This window comes from Anopheles cruzii, chromosome 3 (genome assembly GCF_943734635.1).
Source record: "Anopheles cruzii chromosome 3, idAnoCruzAS_RS32_06, whole genome shotgun sequence".
Classification (NCBI taxonomy): domain Eukaryota; kingdom Metazoa; phylum Arthropoda; class Insecta; order Diptera; family Culicidae; genus Anopheles; species Anopheles cruzii.
The window spans coordinates 64626775-64648793 of record NC_069145.1 but is presented as its reverse complement, the minus strand read 5'-3'; the positions used below and the strand labels follow the sequence as shown (position 1 = coordinate 64648793).

The following is a 22019-nucleotide window of genomic DNA, read 5'->3' as shown; positions in this document are numbered from 1 at the left end:
GACAGCTGAAAGTTTACGTGTCATGCACGAGGCAGGTTGATGCCCGGTGAAAAACATCAACCTTACCGGTTCCACAATTAATATGTTGCTCAACCGAAAATATAATAAAGTGCGTTCAAAAACAGCAAAGCAGCAATCGACAAATTAAAAGGGCTGTGAAATAATCAGTAGTTTTATTCGTTATAATTAACCACTGTTCCGAGGCCTTTCGATAAACATGTTCCAAATCCGTAGTCACCCTGTAATATTGTGAAGACCGTCATAGTGCGTACCATTTTCATAGGACATTTGTTATGATTTGGGAAATATTTTCACCTTGTACCAAAAGTGTAGACAAAAATCTCAGTCAACCAATTTTCCGGCGCGGTACAATGTTAAATGTTTTTATAAATTCATATGCTTTTTAAATGTTCGTAACTGACGGCTAGTATCAGTCGCCACGTGCAACACCCAAAGACATAATTTTCCGAGGAAGTATTTATAGGCGGCCAAAACGAGTGCTCGCTTATTAAATGTCCTCTGCTGGAAAACAGGAGTATGTCCCCGTTCGCCAAGCGAACAAACGGGGTCGTCCGCGCCAGAGTGTTCCAAAGAGTGGAGACATTCGTTTCACTTGTCCGGTAGGATGCCGTTTCTCTTCTCTTTCTGTCTGAATCTTACTCACGTACATGTTTTCCAGATCTGTAATTACGAGCTGATAAACTTGGACGCCCTCATGAGGCACAAGCGAAAACATGAACCACCCGGAGGTTTCCTGTGCACTGTTTGTAAAGCTCCCTTTACCTCGGTCGAGGAGAGAAACGCACACAAAGGGCTAACCCATCGATCGTTTTACTGCACGCACTGTAAGGAAGCGTTCCCCGAGGAACAGCAGTACAACGATCACATGAAATTGCTTCACGGAGAATTGCAATCGAATAACGCCAAACACGAAGTGTGTGAAACATGCGGCCTACAGTTCCGGACGAGGGCGCAACTTCGGTGCGATGCTCTGCAAATTAATATGACTTGAAAACTGTAGTGATAGTAATTTTAGTCTAATGAAACTCGCGTCTTCTTAAATAGGAACCACATGGAGTCCAAGTGTGGCACCGAGAAGCGTTTTCTTTGTGATATCTGCAATCGGTACTATTCGACCGCAGCATCATTGAGCGTACATCGCGGGTTGCATGAAGCGAAGAAGGATCACCTATGTGACTACTGTGGCGCAAGCTTCTACAACCGTGGCCAGCTGAAGGTGCACGAGCGTATTCACACCGGCGAAAAGCCGTATAAATGTGATGTAAGCCACCCTATATCTTTACCCACCCAGCGCAATTCTTATGTGGTTTTCTTTTGCAGAAATGTGATAAAGCATTCGCTCATCGAGAAAGTCTCGTGACCCACTCTACGATACACAGCGGTATCAAGCCGTACATTTGTGTGATCTGCAATGATCGATTTTCTTGCGTCGGGAACCTGAATAAACACCGTAAGCGTCGGCCGCTCACCTGTGGTCGGCCAGAAAATTACTCCCTCCAAAGATTTACACAACGACCGAGCACCAAGAGTAAGGAACAAGATGAAAGTTAACGTGTGGCAGCAGCTATTTATATTTAATCTTTTTCCTTTAATGGGTCCAGCGAAACTAAAAAACCCTTCAAAGGCTCCCAAATGTTCCTCGGGTATGCGTCAAAATGGCAACGAGCCACTTACGCTGATACCAATTGCAGAAGAGTCCGATTTCCAAACAAATCCAAAACAGCCGCATGATGTGCAGCTAGCTGCGGATACAGGCGACGGACATGAAGATGAGGTCATGGAGGCTGTTGAAGAAGCGGCAGATGTTCTGGCAGAGAGTGGTGGTGAGACGGTGCAATTCAGCGTGCAGACCATGTCTCCGCTGGGGGGAGCAGAAAATCTCAGAATCGAGGACCATTTTGAAACAATCGACGAGATCGAGGACGAGGATCATGTTGAGGATTTCGAAAAGGAAGAGGAGTACCTCGTCGAAGAAGACGACGAAGAGCGTTCCGAGGAGTTGTCCATGGAAGGGTTGCGCGTCAGTAAAACCACCGAAAACGACGTGGTATGAAGAAGCAGCTTCCAGGTTGAAGATTTTCCAACTATTCCTTTTCTTTTTAGGTTGAGGTGGAAGTATCGGCGAGAGATGATACCATTGAAGAACCTGCGACGCTTGTTACACAATGTGAAAGCTATGAAAACTGCCATCAGAATTCGGCAAAAATTTTAGAATTTAGCAATTCAGCAAGTGAAGACTCGTACCTTTGTGTGATTCTTAAAAATGACTGCGAATCTACCGGCGACGATAGTGAACAACAGCAACAGCACTGGTACACGATCATCACATCGGACCAGGAAACGCGGGTCGTGGCACGGGCTGATCTGCGCGGCAAAGACATACCCTCGATTCGCGAAGAAATAACGCCACGAATTTCGAAACAACCAAACGTGTTTGAAACGGCGAAAGAGTTGGAGGAATTACCACCTACAGCGGAAATCGTAGTAACTGCCACGAAAAATCCCACCGGCAGCGACCTAGATTGGAAAGAGTTTTTGAACGAATCGAACCGTTCTTCGTGCTCTTCGGTGGAACATAGTGAAGATGGTCAGTGGCGCAATATTGACAGTGTCGATAGACCCCCCGCCGAACGAAAGTCACAAAGGAGCGGAGGAAAGAAGAAAAGTTCGGATACGCCTGATGAAGGCCAGGCCTCCGCCAAAGCCACATCTTTGGATGGCAAACGAAAATCGAGATCAACCGGAAAACGAGCCTGTCCCGTGTTATCCAGGGCCGCGTTGGATGGAATGTAAGCGCTAGACTCAAACGATACGTTAGACAGAAAAAAACAAACTATCTTTCTTCCACAGGAGAATAAAACTGGAAGAAGAAAAACTGGAACAACAATTGAAGTGAGTATCGGTTGCAAATGTAGTAAATGGATGAAACTAAACCTCTAATCGATTGTTTCCAGGACTTTGCGTGAAAGCTACGAAATCGTAGACGAATCTTATCGCTGCTCTCGCTGCCCACTGCAGTACACGACAGAATACTTGATCGCTCGGCACCTGGAGCGCGTTCATGGCTGTCAGCTGGCGGAAGCACTTGAGAAGATGCAGTACATGAAGCGAGCCGCTCAAGAGAAGGTCTACCGCTGCAAGTACTGCGATCGAACGTACATCAGTTTGACGCGGCTCAAGAACCATCTCACGCACCACGGACCTAATGGTACCCTGCGGCACAAGTGTCCCTGCTGCGGTAGCTACTTTGCAACGGCACAGGAAGCACGGAGCCATGCCCTAGCGATGCATCGCGAGCGTCTGGAGTGTGGCAGTTGCGGTAAACAGTTTCAGGACCCGGAAAGTTTGCAGGGCCACATCCGGTACGCACATCGTGGTGCCAAAGAAGCGCGCCGTTTCCAGTTCGTTTGTCATCGGTGCGGTAAAAACTTCCCGTCGCGAACCGCTCTGACCGATCACGAACGATCCAACTGTGGCGAGGCGCCTCTGTATCGGTGTGATACGTGTGGAAAACACTACTCCAGCTTCTGCTCGCTGAAGGCACACCAAACGGTGCACGAGGATCGGTTGTCGTTTGTGTGTGGCTTTTGCCAGAAACGCTACCGCACCAAGGGGCAGCTCAAAGTACACGAACGGTCGCATACCGGGGAGAAACCGTTTAAGTGTGAACACTGCCCGAAATCGTTTCCATATCGAGAATCGCTTGTCACGCACCGGTCGAAGCATACAGGTATAAAGCCACACGCCTGTGACGTCTGTGGGCAGAAGTTTTCTTGTATTGCGAATCTACAGTCGCACCGACGAGCAAGGCGAACAACCTGCGGGAAGGATATGAACAAACGAAAACTAACCAAAGACAAAACGCCTTCAGAGAGCGAAGGATGTAAATAATTCAATATGCTTTGTATCTTTGAGACTTACGGTGCAAGGTCCCATGCTTGTAAAGATTATTTAATTTAAAATGATGTTCGAAAGCATTCTCCATGACACGTTTTACCTATTGAGCCCATTGCCGAAAGTGCATATGCACCAGCCGTAGTACAAACATAATAAAGCAGAAAGCGGCATAAGATATGATTAGAATAAGCTTTTAGTTAGGTCATATCAAAATATTTATGTTTCATTGTAAACCGAACCAAACATTGAGCTCATAAAGCTAAAAATAAAGAATGAAAAATCGGATGGAGTATGAAACTAACCAGATTTCTTGATTGATTGTTCACAAAATGCTCTTGGCTGCAGTATGATATGAGAAAAACTCCCCGAATTTAGATAACGTTTGTCACGCTCTTCACTGCAAAATCAAATTTATCTAAATTCCGCAGCGCTACATGTCGCCCATTAGAAAGCAAATATGCCATCCAACAAGATTCTCTTTCGAGCTGAAAAACCCTTTCGAAATTCAGGACCGGACCTTCCATCCGTAGCCAAATGTTTATCTTTCATCACCGTGATTACTTCCACAGCGTTGCCATGTGCCGAACGGTGCAACGGATGCTAGCGAATTGAAGCGAAATGGTCTACATATCGTGACTCGCTCGGCTATGTTAGAACAACTTCTTCTACCAATTATCCCGTTTCCTCAACGCTGGAGGAAACAGGAAAAACTTTTCAACATCCGCCCAACGGTTGGCTGGCGATAGGAAATAAATAACACCTACATGGGCCGAGCGGATGCGCTGAAGGCGAGTCGCTTTCGGAACGGAATATGCTTTGCGCAAATAGAAAGAAAAGGCACGACTAATAACTGCAACCGGAAGTGGGTCATAAACGGATCGAGCCACAACGTCTGCCAAGAAGTTTCCAGCTCCAGCATGCTAAACGGTGCTATTGATTTTCCAACTAAACAATACGAACCAGATTGGGCGTCGAGTTTCTGACGATTGGTCATTGTGAAAGTAACGTCCAAATCTCCGACTGTCCCACGCAATGTCTTAATACCGAGCGGGAATTATCGAGCTATGAGTTTCCGAGAACGAGAAATTGATGCACATTTCGTTATTGTAGTACGATTGTTCGTCCAAAGATGCCGTCTGCAGAAAGAAACTCAAGGAAAGGTTCCGATAACACCAACATTTTTATTGGGATGCTTTCACCGAAAACGTGTGATGATGGCAGTTTTTATTTAGAAAAAACCTTACTAGAAGCATTCGAATAATGATTGTTTTGTTTTATTCCATAGGGTTTTAAGAACTTTACTTTAGAAACTGGACAGTGAAAGCCGAACCCTCCCACCTACTCGGTATCTTCTACGTACCAGCTAATAAAGAAAAATTTCGAACGACTATCTATGGTGCTTCGTGCAGTGCACCTGAGTTCGACCGACGTTACTAGACACAGCCATCGACCGACTCGTCTCCAAACGCTCCGATGTCCTTATGGTTGCCCGTTAGTGAGCACAAAGAAACATAAAGCATAAGATAAAACGCTGATAACGCTCGGCCAGCCACGAATCCCCAAGGGGACTGTGGGCTTCGCTGTGGGCATTCATTCTAATATTGCCTTTGGTCAGACGGGTTTGTGCACGATTTCTTTTTCCGTACTGGCTTTCCGAATCTAGATCCGGAAACCGAAAGGTCTTATCGGGTCCCAAAAACTCTAGGATAGAAAATATCGAAAAGAAAGGCGAAAGCATGACAAGGAAAAATGGGTTATGAGCTTACACCATGGCATGAGACCGTGTATCCTGATGAAGATTGGAATGTTGCAGTGGTCCGCACGTGCCCTATGCCGCGGTGTTTATATTCTCTATCATTATCGCAACATTTCTTAATATCAGTCAGAGGTCATGAATAATCTATGGACCAATCCGATCCAGCCCACTGAATAGGAACTTAAAAAAATGCAAATCGTTTCGATTAATGCCCCAAGCCCCAACCAACTGGCGACGCACGTTTTATGGGTCAACAACTGGTACCCGCTGGTTGCTGAAACCCAAACTGGCTTGATAAATGATGGCACTGTTAATGGTAATCGTCCCAGACCGGGGCGAACAATGAAATGTCCCACATGAGTCCCGCCTGTCGCGCGGAGCGAAAGGATTGCGAAAGGATATCCGTCGTTCCGCTTCGGGGCTAGGAGACGGCACCCAGTCCCGGTCTCTGTACTGCCCTGAGGCGGCAAGGACTTCTCAACTTGTGAAGCATCCGCACAGCAGACCTCCGAAGAATTTCCCAATTGCCTGGCGAAGGTGTTCATGAACTTTGACCGAGAATGTGCTGCCCTTTACGCACGGGCTTCTACGATCCGTGGATGCCGGGTAGTATCCGGAAGGTAATAAAAAATGTTAATCAACTATCTATTAATGATGGTCGCCTTTCGCTTGCTCGCTCTCGCCGTCAGTCGCGTGCGTTGATAGAATTGCGTGGCCGATTGCGTGCCGCGCGTTCGTACGCCACCAGTGAGCAGAACCGACCGTGCCGACAGGAAGGAAGTTCCGGAACATAAAACATCAGCGGGAGGGCCCACGCAACAGCAAAACAAGCGTAGAGAAAAGAGCGTAAGGAAGTAAACACAACGGGAAAATAAATGAAAGGAAGTGCCATTACTACGCCAGCTGGAGCCACACGAACCTATCAACGTTATGGTTGAGAAATGGTGATCCTGTGGCTTCGTTGACGGGCAACAAAACAAGCATCACATCAAACCATGGCGCGGACGTACAAACACACACACTCGTACGCGCGAAGAATGAGTGCGAAAGTGAGCGAAACGTTGAGGAGCATAACTAATGGACGAGTAAAAATCGAACCCAGGGGCTCGGCGTTACCGGAAAACCCGGAGGGGAACCCACGGTCGGGACGGGGGTTCTTCCACACTGACGCCTGGAAGCATCGTCGGCATCACCACGACTAATGGTCGCCCCCGTTATTCATTGATCTTTTCGATGGCTTTCCCTCCGGCATCGTCCTGGCTGCGCCGGGCGATAAAGAACACGGACCACCTCCCGCGACGAACTCCAATGGTCGGTAAATAACCTTCCACGCAAACACCTCCCTCCGCAGGCGCAAGGATAACAACGGCAGAACCCTGTCCTTCGATGCACTTCACGGTGACCGCCAAACCGGACGAGCTAACGCTGCATCCCGGGCGGAGGACCGGCACGTTGCAATGGCGCAAACGAATTCAATGCTTTATGCATGATTGATGTAAACCCATTTCTCCTTATGTCTGGTTCCGCCGGATGCGATCACCGGAAGCCCGAGGGTAGCACCGATTTTTTTTATACTGGAACCGTTTTATGGACCGGTTTTCATAAATATGCCACTTTCGTTGGATGGTGTGTAATTTGCGAAATTAATTAAAAAATCGGACGGCGTCGTTCGTTTTGGATGCTGTTTTATGTTCAACAATGCACCACCGACAGTTTGAATCAAGCGACTCAGACTAGAAAACGAGTTGCCTACTTTGATTTCAATAAAAAGCAGAACGGACATTGCTCTCTTTGGATATGTGAAATTGCGAAGCAAACAAAATATTTAAATTAGTTTAGGAATAAAAGAAGTACGTTAAATGTAAAAATGCCCATTTAAAAAAAAATAGTAGAACATTCTGCAATTTTGAAGCTTTTCGACCGAGCCCTACAAATGCTTCAAAGCTACAGACGCTTTGACGTGTCTTCGAACGCTGCGAACGAGAGAAACTAAAAGTCGTACTCCATCTTTCTGCATTGTTATATTATTCAAACACTTAAAATACGATTAAACTTGATCGTTGCTCTCCTTTAGGAAACTCGTCCATTCAATTTCTTTATCGCTTCCGTCTTCAATCGGTTTAGTTGCTCCGAACTAGCAGCTCTCGGGTTACAGTGCAGCCGGTATCCTTTTCAGAATGATAAAAGATGCTTTTCCGGTGCGGATCTGTGACTCTTATGCAAAGCCATGGACCGCTCCCACCGTTGGTCCTGAGCCCCACTCGCACCGGAGTGTTATCTCGTAACATTCTACATTAAGCTTTAAAGTTAAACCTAAAGATGCGAAAAAATGCTCATAATTTAATTACAATTTTTTCATTCTTTTAATAATTCATTACATTTCGTATTTTATTACTTCCTCGAAAAAGTATCTCGCTGACGGTTTGCTTGCAGGCGATAAAACGCCACCTGAAGCCACCGATGATTGAGGCCACAGTTTTAGTTTTGTTCCGCCACTACAGGCACCGTTAAAAGCTGAGATGGTCTTCCCACTGCTGTTTACCTTCCTTTTACTGCTGTGCCCTGTGTTTGTTGTCTTGTTTTCCCCGCTTTTCCTTGGCCTCGGGGGGATGGCGACGCTGTGGGCTGTGGCGTAATGATGAAGAAGAAGCAGGAAAACAAACCGGACCTCGAAACCGGTGGCCACTTCTGGCGAGTTTTCTAGCGTCCGCTGTTCGCGCTCGTCGCTGTCGCCGTCGTCGTCGCCCGAAAGCACAATCCCCTTGGATTATAGAACAAAGCCATTATTAATGTGTGGTATGTGCGGCGAATATCGAAAGGGAGCAACTTCGGACGAACGACGGCACAGTCGACAGCGATGGCGACCAGAAAATTAGATATGTTTGTAGAGAAGAACACCGAGGGCAACCGATTTGGTATACGGTTTCCGTTTCCTTTTTAGTGGAAATGATTGATAAGTGCCGGTGCTGGTTGAAAATGTCCTACAGGCTTAACATCGTTGTCTCGTGGGGTGTTGGTGGGATTGGCAAGCCCCTGCTGTGATCGATTTACGGCCGCCGTTCGTCCCGGTTCCCCCGGTGGACGGACGGAAGGAAGTTTCCAAAATGGGGCCCACAAAGAAAGAAACGCATAAAAAACGGCAATAAAAATAATATTCACTCATTTTCGAATGTTTATGCTTCGCCTCGAGCTCCTCGCTGGATGACAGCGAGCCGATTTTCTTTCCTGGGGTCAGCATAATTGTATGTTTCTATCGCTTTCTTTGTGCGCTCGGCGGCTCGTGCTCCGTCTGTTTGATTGGCCGAGCTTACGGTGGGCTATTAGATGACCGTCAGAGAATCACGCCGTGGCCCAAGGTCGTTGGTACCATTTACTTGACTGTGCGTTCGTACAGGTCCGGTCCGGTGGTCATTCGATGGGGTCTAACATTCCAAACGAAGAGGGCTGTGGGTGAAGAAGGTTAGCGTCCGGCCGTCATCATCCTGCCCATGAGGCTTTCATCTTATGCGGCTTCGTCGAAGAGAAAGATCTTTCAGTTTATGCGTTTTTACCGCTTCTCCCTGACATGGCCGTAGGGCGAGGGATGCGTTTGATGATAGCATTTGATTTACTGATAGTAGACGGCAGATAGAACCTTGTTTTACAAAAAGAAAGCATGAACTTATGTTGAGCAACAGAAAAGGAAGAAATAATAACTAAAACCGAGGCAAATGACATCTTTCTAAAAGCCACCCAAACTGATTCGTTCAAAATTAATTCGTTTTTATAGAAACGACGACGACGTAAAGTTTAAAAAAATTATCATCGATTGGCTGGCGTATCAAAAATGGAGAAACGGTCTTATTAAAAACTTTAAGCCCCGAGTTGTGCGAATTTCTACGATTGTTTGAATTGCTCAAATGTAGTACACTACACCATTATTAAAACCATTGTTTCGTTCTCTTGGGCGCGCGGTACCTTATAATTATACGCTGGCCAACGAATGCGGTCATTACTATTGGTTCCACGGTTCATGGTGGCCTCATGTACCGAATGTAAACTGTTGCCCGTGACCACCGCCTTTCGTGAGCGGACCGAAACACTGCCGTGCCGCAAACACGAAAATAATTGCAAGCACGTGATCTAATAGGCTCCGGCCCCGAGTTGGTTCGGTTTAAATGTGGCGCGAAAAAGGTTAATGTTCTGTCCAGGTCCCCCTTAGGTCCAGGAGTCCGCTTTCGGGAGACTGACCGAGATTAGATTCGGCTAGTGCCGCGGCCAAGAAAAGACGAGAAAGCCAGCCAAAGTGTCGTCGTCGCCGGCGATTTTGTTGGGACCACCCTAATCGTGTTCGTGTGGCCAGAGTAACCCGAATGTGCGCGATCATGCTGATTGCTTTCGATGTCACTGTCACCGTGAACAGGGTGTGTGTGTGTGTCCGTCTGTCCGTGGCCCACAAATTATTCACTTGCGTGGCTACGTTCAATATGAAAAATGCACCTTCCGAGGTCCGAGTTAGCGAGGTAATCGGATGACAGCCGTCGTGGACGTTCGACAACCGGTGTGATAGAATGAGTAATTAACTTTCGTGGTTCGCCCTGCTCGGTATGTCACCGAGACATGCCACCGTCCGTTGGAAAGCGAACTGGAATGGGAAGAAATTAATTTGGAACTGAACATCTTGGGGTTGGCTACTTGGGCCAACCTTTTCGACGGCTGACATTCGACGTGAACTCAAGGAGTGTTCAAATGTTATGAATTGCTCGGGCGCGAGCTGCAGACATCCTGGATTCCGATGACGGACTACGACACTAACGGGGCCGGGGGTGGGAGCCCAGTAGTCGTCTACGGTCACGAAAGCAGACTCTGCTCGCTCGCTACAGAGTCGTGCAGAGCGGAGTGGTTGAAATTCCTGCTCGCCGTGCTATGTGCTAGGGCGCATGCCTTCTGACAGGCGTTTCGGTCTAGGCACACGGAGCGTGTTTTGTATCGCGAGACTCTCCGTCGTTGGCAAACACCGGCTGGCGCTCGTAGACGCCAGTCCCGAGTGTGTCCTGGAGGTCACACCGTTCCGTATTGGGCTCTTTTTAATTGTCGTTATCCGAGGCAGGCTTCGGGTTGCATAATCGATTGCATTCTGGTGGTGGTGCCGCAGACAGGCGGCCATAGCGGCCACCGGCAAAGATTATTCGTTGGAGATTTATTCACTGTAGTCTCGGTACGTAAGGATACGGTCCGAATGCCCGCGAGCTTGATCGCCCAAAGTCATCCGCCGTAGTAGCAAAAGTGGCCCAGAGTTCGTCCACCATCCGTGGGCCAAGTTTTGCTCTTCGCTGACAGAACACGGTTTACGAACGGCTTCTCTCGCGCTCTCGGTGCTCTAGTTAGCTCTACTCAACCTCCCTCGCCAGTCCGGTCCTACTCCTATTTGGGTCGCCTTGTCCTAGCCCGCCGCCCTCTCTACATTGCGCCAAAAAAGCACAACACACACCGTGCGTGCCTGGCACTCACCTGGCACGGAGACACTGAGTGCCGTTGAAGAGCTTGCGCACAGCTGACATCGGCCAGCAGCAGCGAAAAGTGTTGAAGGGCAATTTGAAGATTTTTCCGAAGGCTTTCATCGCCTAGTCGGCTACGGATTTTGTAAAGGAAATATTTAAAAAATATTTAGAAATCGCTTCCCTAAAACAGAATCACGGCGTCCGATTGAAGGTGAACTACGAACAACCTCTTCAAACTGTGAAACTAAAAAGAAAGCCGGACCAATCCAGCCAAGGTCCCCCGCGAGAGATATCCTTACAAACGATGCTCCATAATTGATGGTCTCCAAAACAAAACCTCAAGCAGAGAAAGAAAAACGAAAGAGAAAAACGAGCGACCATCACATGGACGCGAGCTTTTTTGTTTGCGCCACGGTGTCTGGTGTAGTACGATCGTCGTCCTGTGAATGAATCGCACTGTGGTCACTCGCCGCCGGCCGCCCTAGTGTGTGTGTGTTGCATCGCTCAGAGAGAGGGAGAGAGAGCTTTCACCCTCACCTGATCGGGTTTGGGGACAGGAAGGACCTCCACCGAAAGCTCCAGCAACCGGTTCATGCGGTTCATGCAGTGCCGCCCGGGTGGTGCTCGTTTGGTGCGGCCGAAGGATCCGTGACCGTGGCGAGGATTTATGGACAAAAAATGGCCAACCACACCGCAGCGCTCGTCGCCCTGTCAGTGAGTGCCACCCGGTGAGTGGTGTGACCCCAAGCGAGCTTTCGCCAGCGCGCGGTCTCGTCCCGTGAGCCATTCCGTGCTCTCGCGTCGCTCGGTCAGTTCGTGCGCGTCCACTACGATAACAATACCTCCGGTTATCCCTCTGTACATAAACTATGCCTAGTACGGTTTTGTAACGCCAATCGACAGCAGTAGCAGCAGCACCAGCAGCAGCAGGATATCGTGCTCCGATCGATCCCGGCCAACCTTCGCACGGAACGGAACCATCATCCCAACCGCAAGTCCCAAGAAATTCCCAAGTGGCCTCCCCAAGCCTTCATCCCGGGCGTGCACCTGGAACACACCCGCAGGAGGACAGCGTTCGTGTCGGAACGCGATCGGAACTACGCCTCACGGTCCCGGATCCTTCAGACGGGCCCCCAGGACGTAGCAGAGGACAACCGGAGACCGCCCCAGTCGACTCGCTGGCTGCCTGGCTGGCTGGCTGGGACTTTCCAGGGACATCGCTAGGCGAGTCGCGCGCGCGCCAGTGTCTGTGTGTGTGTCTCGGTGCCTTTTTTCGGGTCGTGCGGGTGACGTCCGACGGGCGAACGATGGTCGTGGGATGGTCGTAGCCACGGGGCACCAGCATATAGAGCAGCCTGCCTGCCGTCGCCACTGCCACGGCCACCGCCACGGTCCGCCGCCGGAAAAATGCTCGCAAACCGTCTGAAGGCGACGGTGTAGTCCCCGGGACCGGCCCCGGACCCTCGCTCTGTGTGCGTGTGTGTTGCCTGGATTGCGCCTGTCTGTGTGTGTGTGTGTGTGCGCTAGCATTTGTGTGTCTGGTGGGTGGGTTGCGTTGCGAAAATTGGTGAAAAACGAACGACGAACGGGCTGATCGGAGCCACCGGAAGTGCTGCTGCCGACCGGTGAATGGTGACCGGGGTCCGCGGCCACTGGCTCCACTGGGGTGACCCCTCGCCCCCTTAAAGTGTTAGTGATGCCTAGGCTGGTGTGCTAGCCCCGGGTTTGTGTGGGGATCGCCGCGGACGAAGTTGGAACACGTCCAGCAGTCGCCAGTGTTCGGAGGCAAACCGCAAAGGTGGACCCCGCTCGCAGAGTACGCAGCCACAGTGTGTCGGTCGCAGAGAGAGAGACGCTCTCGTCCCGAAGTTCCCGCGAGTCCGACCAGGACTCGCTCTGCGCACTTCGACACCCCCTTTGGCCCTGTACCTGGCAATTGCAGTGCAATCCTACAAATGTAGCCGCCGCCGCCGACGAGGTCTAAGCCAAGGAGCGTGAAACAAGCCGCTTCCGGTGTGTTTGTGTGTGCGCACCCGCGTGTCCGTGTGGGTTTTTGTGTGAATTGGGAGGACACGTTGCGGAAGCGAAGCCATGTCCGCACGGTGCTACCCTTGATAGGGGACGGCGTTCCTTTTTTTACCACGAAAGGGTTCCCTTTCGGTCAAAAAAAGGACGCAATGAAGCCATCACCGCTACTATCACTACTCTCGTCGTCATCGTCGTCGTCGTCGTCGTCGCCGTCGTTAGCGTCCGACGGATTGGCGATGCCTCAACCACAGCAACCGACTCGCAGCAGCCGAAAGTCAGCAGCAGCAGCAGCAGCAACTAACACCACCACTACTCTTACTACCACTACTACCGATCACAACTGTAGTGCGGCCCCGAGTGCGACCACTATGCTGCGAGGAAGTGCCAGCAAAGGGACCCGGTGCACCGGGCTACCATCGCCACAGCCACCGCCAGCCCCAGCACAGTCACCACCTCCGTCGCTGGCGGACACGGTGCGGCCCGAGCCGTCGTCAGTGCGCCAGAGGTCCGCAAGGATGCGTGGGACACGGCCAAGGGTCGTCGCGGCCCCGTACGTGGCCCCGCACGGCCACGCAGCTTCAGCCTTCCGTTGTGCCATGACCAACACCACTAGCCCCACCACTACTACAACAACCGGCGGCAGCAGCAGCAGCAGGAGCGGCAGCAGCACCTCTCGCAGCAGGAGCAGCACCAGCAGCAGCAACAGCAGTGCCACCAACACCACCTTCAACGACGACAACAACCGAAACACCAACAGCGCACGGCCGAACGGGCCCGAAGTGAGAGCGTGCGGGAGTCGCACGGCCTGGGGCGGCCGGGGGCTGCACCACACCGTGGTCAGCATCCTGAGCGGCGCCCGCCGGAACCGGCTGGTCCCGCTCGTAGTGCTCGGGCTGGCCCTCGTCACCCTGCTGGCGCCGGCGACCCCGGCCACCGCGCAGTCCTTCAACGATCCGCTCTACTATGACCCCAACTCTACCGGAACGTCACTGCTGCAGCTAGCGAATGGTAAATATCCCATCGTGAGATCGTCAGTGTGCGTGTCTGCGTGTGTGTGTGATAGACCCCAAGACCCCTTTCGGGACCCCGCTGAAGTACGGGCACACTTTGGGGTTGATCGATTGGGGATTTGCTTTTTGCTGAAATCCATTGAGAATGTGGACGAGAGAGAGAGAGCAAAATTCAGCGGGAGCGACAGAGAGAGAGTGTGTGTGTGTTTGTGTGTGTGTAGGTCGGAGATGTATTGGAGAGGTCAGAGTACCCAGCGAGGGTCCTAAGGGTTCCCACCCGAAAGGTTCCCCGAAATGACCTGCCGTAATCCGTGTCCGGCACCTCGCACTTCGTAAGGCTCCTTTTGCTGGCGTCCAAAGACCGAGAGAGAGAGAGAGAGAGAGCGTGTCGTCTTTGGAGCGACCTCTCGAAGTCGTCCCGCGAGAGCGAGGACCAAGTTCGGGGCTTCGGATTTGTTCCGTCCCGTTCGAATTCGCCGAGCGCGCCGTGCGGTACGGTGCGGTGTGTTTAGCGTATTCGATTAGACATGTTTATTGTATTTTCCAGGAAAACTCGCCCACTGCCCGACGCCCACGAAGGCAATGGTTATGTAACAGCCAGCCAGTCGATACAGTCTTCGGAGCGCCTCCAGCGGGCCGGTTGGCGGATCAAACGGCAATTAGACGATGTTTCAAGGCCAATGACAAGTGCCGCGGGTGGGACTGATTGCGCGCACCGGGGGTTTGTCGATGTGTCAACTTCATTTCCCACAATCGGGAGGCCTCTTCGCGATGGCCGTGGTGGTCGCGGTGGCACCTGGCTCGGGACCGACCGGTCCGGTCGTTAGGGGCTATCGATTATCAAAGCGGGAGAGCGAGCGTGGCCGCAGTGAGTGAGTTGGCCCAGAGCCCGGGGGCCGGGACCTGCAAAAAGGATATCGAATAAAACCGAAACGTAGGCGGTCTACGGAGGTGTGTTGTGAGCTACGAGGCCCACGGAAAGGCTCTGCCCCAAACAGTGAACGTCCCGGTTTTTATTTCATTCCAGCAACCCCCATGGTTCCCGTCAATGTGCGAGCGAACCCTCCGTACGCTCTAGGGAGGGCTCTGGCTCTCCCGTATGGCTCTCACTCTCAAACTTTCTCTCTCTCTCGCTTTCTAGTGGGAAGGACTTTTTCTAGAACGTGATTTTATTTCGAACGAAAAATAATATGCCCAGAGAGCGAGAGCGCGCCAGCGAAGGAGAGCGAGAGAGAAAGCGAGGCCCGGAGAGGTCACCGGGCGCGTAGTTAAGCATCGGAAGGCTTCACGTTAAACGAATTGGGTAACACGTGCTCCACTGATTACGCCAGGCAGGTCCTGTGGGCAGTAGTGGACCGCGGGTGCGGGTTGATGGCATTTCAACCTGCCCCACCTGGGCCACACACACTTAAAGCGGCCCTCGCTTGGAGGAAGACTGAGAAAAATAATCGGCACGAAAATGGATAGAAAGCTCGCAAGGGCGAAATACTTCAGCTGCCTTGTCCCGAGATCCCGTGCATGGGGTGAACGCAAAAATAGAAGCAAAAAAGGGGCCGAGCTTTGGAGAGCTTTTTGAATGAAACCACGAACTGACACACACACCATTGGGGGGGCTTCGAATGATACCGGGGGGACGTCAAATTGTTAACCGCGGAAAAATAAAGGACACCAACTACTGGGCGTCTCCATTGACAACCATTGTCGCATCAGGCACCAGCCACCAGGCGGCTCCATTGCGCCTGGAACGCAGTTCATCGCAGCAGCCTTTGATCAGTGTCCGATTTGGGGATGGAATTATTGTACGGCCGAGCGATGTTTCGAATGAACCATGAAGGCCCACCATGAACAACCTTGGGCTGGTGCGCTGTGAAAGGTGCGCTTACTTGGGAAAACGAACAAACAAACGCCACCAAACGCTGCTCGCTTGGCCTTCACACATATCTCATTACTTCTTTTACAGTGTTATTTAGCCTACACTTTTCATTACGCGCGTTTCAGGAGCTCGCCTGCGGGTCCTCACACCGGGCGCCCTCGCCATTATGTGTCGCAAGGGCCGCTTTTCTGTGCTCCCTTCCACTTTTCTTTCGACCATTTCATTTAGTGTCAACACCCGTGCGCGTGTGTGTGCTGGTTGCCTTCTTTGGTGCTGCACAAACGAGCGCGCCCGCGCCATAGGATAGGGCGTCCTTTCTTGCGTCCTCCTTTGTCTTTCGTTTCCACTTCGGGGCGCGATATTTTTAAGATACTCGCGCGAGCGGCATTTAATGGATCGCGAAGGGCCGCGTTGAGCAGCAAACTAGCAGCGCCCAGCAGCAAGCAGCAGTTGATGGCAGAAGTGTTGATTATCAAAATAGAAACATCCTTGAGCGTTTCGTAACACAATAACCCGCTGCCGGAAGTAAGCACAAAACTCGCACCGCGCTGTGCTCCACGTTGCCGAGCAACGCAAGCTTGGCGTTGATGGAGCGTGTGTGTGTGTGTGTGTCCTCAGCAATGAGCAATCAGCGAAGCAAAGTTGAAACATTGTCGGTGTGTGTTGAGAACCTCCGAGAGGGGTTTAGTAAAGAGCAACATACGGCGGCTACAACCCATGTGTGGGGCTTGGTCAAAGTTTGCGTAATGTAATGCAAAAGAGCCCGATTTTGTTTGTAAAATCATTTTCAACCCTCCGAGTGCTTGAACTCAAACATGTTTTGCGACACAAAATGAAGGAGGACAAAAGATTAGCGAGAAAATTAAAGTGCTGCTGCTTAAGCTGCTGTCTGTCTCAGTTGGCCTCGATCTTTGACACTAAATCAAGGATTTTGGCCTACAGTTTTAGTTGAAATATTAAATTTGTAATTCGCTTATGGAAGCATAAAAAATTGAGCCCAATTAAGCCCCTTCCGGGGTCCCTGTGATGTGAAGCTGGCAGTGTTTGCAGTTTGCCAACAAAAAACTTACAACAAAATGGGGCGATGCAATAGCTCACCGCGAAACTTACCGAGCGATGGGCAAACGTAGAGCAAGAATTTTGTTCGCCAACTCAAACGAACGTAGAACGAAATATGAACGAGAGCAACGTCAAAAGCATTTGAACTCATTAAAACTATTGCATTCCCTTTGCGCCGTGCGCTGTCACTCGCTCGGTGACCGAAAACGGTGGCAACTTTTTTAATTCTGATCGGAATGCCTGCCCCGGCCTGCCTGGAACTTTGTTCGATTCGAACCAGTGAACTTTATCGCCGTCGCCGTCGGCAGGAAGGTAAAACGAGCATGGCCACGCTGAGATAGCTGACCGTATTACATTCTCGTAAACATACTACCGACCGGCCGAGTCTCCGCTTTTCACCCGTGCTGCGTCGATATCGTAAAAGTCGATCACCAGCGCTCCCATTCGGTTCGTGGCCGTTCGGGAAACAGGAAACATTCAAACTCCTGCCCGTGGCGTGGCCGTCGGCCGACGATCGGTTCGGTGCAGGTGCCCCCGAAAGCATTCCATTCCGGCCGGTGGGCGGCCGGAAAATCGATAGCGAAGAATTTTATTAATCCGATTCCGGTGTTTCGTGGCGTGTGGCGTCCCCCCGGTGGGCCGGACACATGCCCTCGCCCCCCGGGCCGCTGGTCCTGTGCGAAGGTGCTAATGTTGTACCGAAGAAACATTCCGTTCCATAATGCATGGCGCGATTTCGATCGTTGTTCGGACGGATGGATTCTGCCTTCCGCCAAGGTTCCGCCTTCGGGCGGCGAGTTCATTTTATTTTTAGTGCCGCCTGCAAGAGCCGCCTGGTCGGCTTCTCGGCGTGGGCCACGTGCAAAAAGTTAATACCGCCAGGCACGACACTCGCGCGATGCGCAACCCCCTCTTTGCCGGCGGCATGATCGTTATTTCATGCGCAATTGCCCAACGAAACAAATGAAAATGCCCGGTCTGGTTGCGGCGAAGGTAAATGTCAAAGTCTTGCCCGAAGCGTCATAAATCGAGGCGAGGCAAGAAGCTACGAGGTCGACCGCGCCAAGGTTGCGCGCGGCGTCGAGGATGGCATCACGTGAAGAAGGATGTAGTAAATGATGATCATTACAACAACATCGGGCCCGGTCCCGTAGTCCGGACAAGGTGTAAAAATGCCACTTGGTATCGGAGTGACGGGATGGAACCTTTCGGTTGGTCTTATCCACCCAACAACTCCGAACTCCGGCTCGAGCAGCTACAGAACGATAGATTTTGTAAGAGAAAATTGATAAAATCGGAAGCAATATTAGTAACATTTTATGCTGGTGGAATAACGGTCAATTTATTTGAATTTATCAACCGTAATCATAAAGCCGAGCGATCGTTCGAGCTTCGGCCGGGCTGTAGTACAGTAACTCAACGGCCCACGGAACGTATTGTGTGCAACGATTTAATCAAACATATACTGCAGCCCATTTCGCTTTACGGTTTGAATTGAGCACCGAAAAATCGGACGGTTTCACTGACTTTTCTCTCATTTTGTGGCAACTCTTCATTTTGCTGCTACGCACTCGTCTTTTATGAGACTGTTGTGCTGTCTATCAATTACTGAAAGCAGATCAATGCCATCTTGAGCTCATTTTCTTCAGGAAATCTTTAGATAGTCTCAACGTGGCCACAACGTGGTCATTCTTCACTGTTATGATACGGAAGTTTGTCAGGAATAAATTTTGTATAATCCTGTAGGCTTAAACCTATTGGTTATTTTCAGCTATTTTGAGTTATTTTTATATATCCAACTGAAGAGCACATATCTGAAAATCAGAAAGTACCTTTTTCCTTGTTTTTTCTGTGTTGTGCCAAGCGTAACATCGATTTTAGTAACTAGTGGCGAGTCCTTGGAGTTTCCCTAGATGTTCATCGATATTTATTAAGACGGTATTGGTAATGGCGACTCTAAGTAGTTGGCTTATAACGGCCTTTTTCAACGTCCTTTTAAGGAAGAAATATGGCCCTCTAGCTGTTTTCTCTCACTTCTTTGCGGCATTAGGATTGTGTGTCTTGAAAGATAATAATTTGTCGATACAATTCGAGTAATTAATTTATTTTTCCCTTTGCGCTAGTTATTGAGTAAACTTTAGGGACTCTCTTTGCTATATAATGACCCCGATCTTTGATACGAGCTCTGCTATAAATGCTATATGTATTTATTCATTTGTTTATTTAATGTTTTATTTGCTTAAGAGCCATTTTCCTGGATCTTAGTCTGAAGCCTCAAAGATCATTCTCACAGAGTTGCTTCTTCCAATTCCAATAACTGTCTACTCTTAGGATTACGGTTTAAGAAGGGCACGGTTCTAAAAATAATCAAATAACCCCTCCGAGAGGACCCTAATGCCCAAAAATAATTCGGCGCAGGACGGTGTATTTATATATTGTTAATCAACGTTAAATGAGAATCTTATCTCTAATAAGCCCTTCACAAACAAAGGCCCCTGCCACACGGCACACACCTCACCACAGTGCTGCGACCGCCAAGCCAAGAGCCTCACAAACATCCACCGCACCGGGGCAACATATTCCAATTATCGATAAACAAACAGTCGCGAAGCCGAAGCTCGGATAGTGGGCTCACGGGAGCACACGGAAGAAGGCCGACCACTACTGCCCCCGAAGTCGTGCGGGCGAACCGAAATTAGGTTCCCGTGTGTAGAGCGCATTAGCCGCAGGTCGACCGGATCGTCGACCGGTGTAATCATCGTTTGCCCATCTGGTTTGGGGGGTGCCAAAGTTTCACCGGAAAATTCAATCCTTCCGCGGGCCGTCTCACGCCAGCAAAAGCAAAAAAAAAACAAAAATTGGTGGAAGGCGGTGCAATATTTTCGTTCGATTTTTCCGACCATTCCATCGCAGACCACGTGGTTGCAGCACTGCTGGAGTGGAGCGAGCAGAAAAAAAACGAACCATCCTTCGAAAAGGCGAGCCAGCAGCAATCAAATATCACAGAAAACGAATGAACATGGCCGCTCGTGATTTCCGTTGTAACGCTCACACACACACACACACTCTGTGTGTCTTGTACCCAATTGCAGTTTGTACATTCAGCGATTAAATGGGTCAAGTGATGGGGTAGAGCACAGTGGTGCCTCGCGCGGGCACGCGAATCCCGGTGCTGGCCGGAAATGGCAGCTACTTTGCTGCCAACCAGGCCAGCGCGCGTCGGTGGCGTTGGAGTAACAAACTAGTGGCGCCCGAGGCCCAACAGAAGCGTAAGACAATGCGCCAAGAGAAAGAAAGTGCCCGAGGTCACGACACACGCGAAGGAACTGGGGCCGTGGTGAGGGAAGGCGGAGTTAACGAAGGCCCCCTTTGCAAGCAATCAGCCTGGCGCGGCGAATGTTCTGCTTCAGCCGAGCTGAGGTCCTCGGGAGCACATCTGCTTCCGCTGCCGGCAGCATATGTGGGCTCCAGAGCGTTCCAAACACGGGCCGCGTCCTGAAATTATCATTTTATGTGCGATATAAACATAAGACCCCTCGGCTCGGTACGCCCTATCGCGCCGTTCGGTAGGCCCTGGGTGAATTAATTCCGTCAAATGGAAGGCGGCACACTCGTGGCAGAGCACCCAAAGGAACTCGGTGCTGGTTTGGCCGGAGGCCGCGCCTTGAGCGGCCAACGGAAGCCGAACCGTTTCGGGCCGAATACTCCGATGTCCTAGATTTGGGGCCCTCGTTTTGGGCGGTCCGGGCGGTCACAAGGACTCGTCCGAAGCAGTCGAACCGGGAGCGAGGTGATAAAAAGGAGTGTGTGCTGTCACTATCTGGCTCTGCCCATCTGGCCCCGGGCCCAACGGGGAGCCCATACGCGCAGGACCTTGAGCAGAAACACAAACACACAGCGGGCAAACTTTTCGGCAAGCCCGACGACGAGGGCGACCTCCATAAATAAGTTTGGAATCTTTCACGGAAGCCTCCACGGAAACTTGACGTGGAAATCTACGGCTCCGATGCTCGGAGGAGACGTCACAGTCCGAGAGAGCGAGAGGTTTGTTCATTTAGCAAACAGCAAACCCGACGGATAGCCTAGCTGTGGGTCGCGGCGGCCAAAGAAGGCGTTTCGGGTTCCAGCCTTCCAATTTTTTATCGAGCCTAAAATCGAAGAAAGTGCCATTGCTCTTTGCTAGGCCGACAAAATGCGGGCCGTCTTCTTAAAACGCAGCGAACGGACCATAAATTTCCACCCAGCCCACGGCCCGGAAACGGGGTTAAAAAGGATAAGTCCCGAAATTGAATTTTCCCAAGGTCGGCCGAATGTGTGTCACGATGCAGCCGCCATTGACCGGGGGCAGAAAAAAAATGGGAACATTACTACTCGAAACAATTGTCCTTCGGATCCCAGCTTCGCCTCGGGGCACCGGGGTGGGGCGACAGCTAATGGGACGGCGCCAGAGGGTGCCAGAAATAATGAAATCCCCTTATTATCGTGAATTATGTTGCATTACACATCCCGTTGGCACTTTCGGCCTTTTGCGCGGGTCCTGCGGCGGAGATTCCATTACGATAATAGGGCGTGCCCGGGGCCGCCGCTCGAGGGCAGTTAAATTTGATTAGATAAATTTTACGACCAATTATGACACAGTGCAGCGCCAATACCAGCACGTAAGCAGCAGCACCGTGGCGAGTTGCTCGTGAACGGAGGTATCGACAACGCGCCCCGATTAATGCGTCAATGATTGAGTGTGAAAACCGTTAGCGGCCGAAGGAAGCTGTCTTCAGGATGCGATTCCAATATCTGTGTTCTGTGTCGATTCTGTTACGCTGTGCTCAAGGGATGATGAAAAGTGCCCAACTCGAAACGGCGATGATTGTTCCAACACATTAAAGACCGATCGTGAT

At 50.6% G+C, this 22019-nt stretch overlaps 2 protein-coding genes across 2 annotated transcripts in view; both read left to right on the top strand.

The window, feature by feature from the left end:
- The first annotated feature begins 217 nt into the window (after window positions 1-217).
- On the top strand, window positions 218-4023 carry LOC128270789 (zinc finger protein 431). The gene is made up of 8 exons (XM_053008208.1): window positions 218-241; window positions 680-981; window positions 1066-1282; window positions 1342-1549; window positions 1713-2068; window positions 2125-2471; window positions 2872-2913; window positions 2976-4023. The coding sequence occupies exons 1-8, from the start codon at window positions 218-220 to the stop codon at window positions 3910-3912; spliced, it is 2433 nt and encodes an 810-aa protein (XP_052864168.1). The 3' UTR covers window positions 3913-4023.
- A 9308-nt stretch (window positions 4024-13331) lies between these two features.
- The window catches only part of LOC128270788 (sodium/potassium/calcium exchanger Nckx30C), a 58540-nt gene continuing 49852 nt past the window's right edge, over window positions 13332-22019 (top strand). Inside the window, exons 1-3 of the mRNA XM_053008207.1 lie at window positions 13332-13456; window positions 13529-13655; window positions 13884-14190. Coding sequence (XP_052864167.1) covers window positions 13332-13456; window positions 13529-13655; window positions 13884-14190 — 559 coding nt within the window. The remainder of the gene's footprint in view (window positions 13457-13528; window positions 13656-13883; window positions 14191-22019) is intronic.

Bases quoted from the DNA above. Each gene is read 5' to 3' on its own strand.
- LOC128270789 (XM_053008208.1), top strand. From the start codon at position 218: ATGTTCCAAATCCGTAGTCACCCT. The intron at 2,069-2,124 runs GTATGAAGAAGC...TTTTCTTTTTAG, and splicing joins AAACCACCGAAAACGACGTG to GTTGAGGTGGAAGTATCGGC. The intron at 2,472-2,871 runs GTTGGAGGAATT...TTTCTTCCACAG, and splicing joins GTGTTTGAAACGGCGAAAGA to GAGAATAAAACTGGAAGAAG.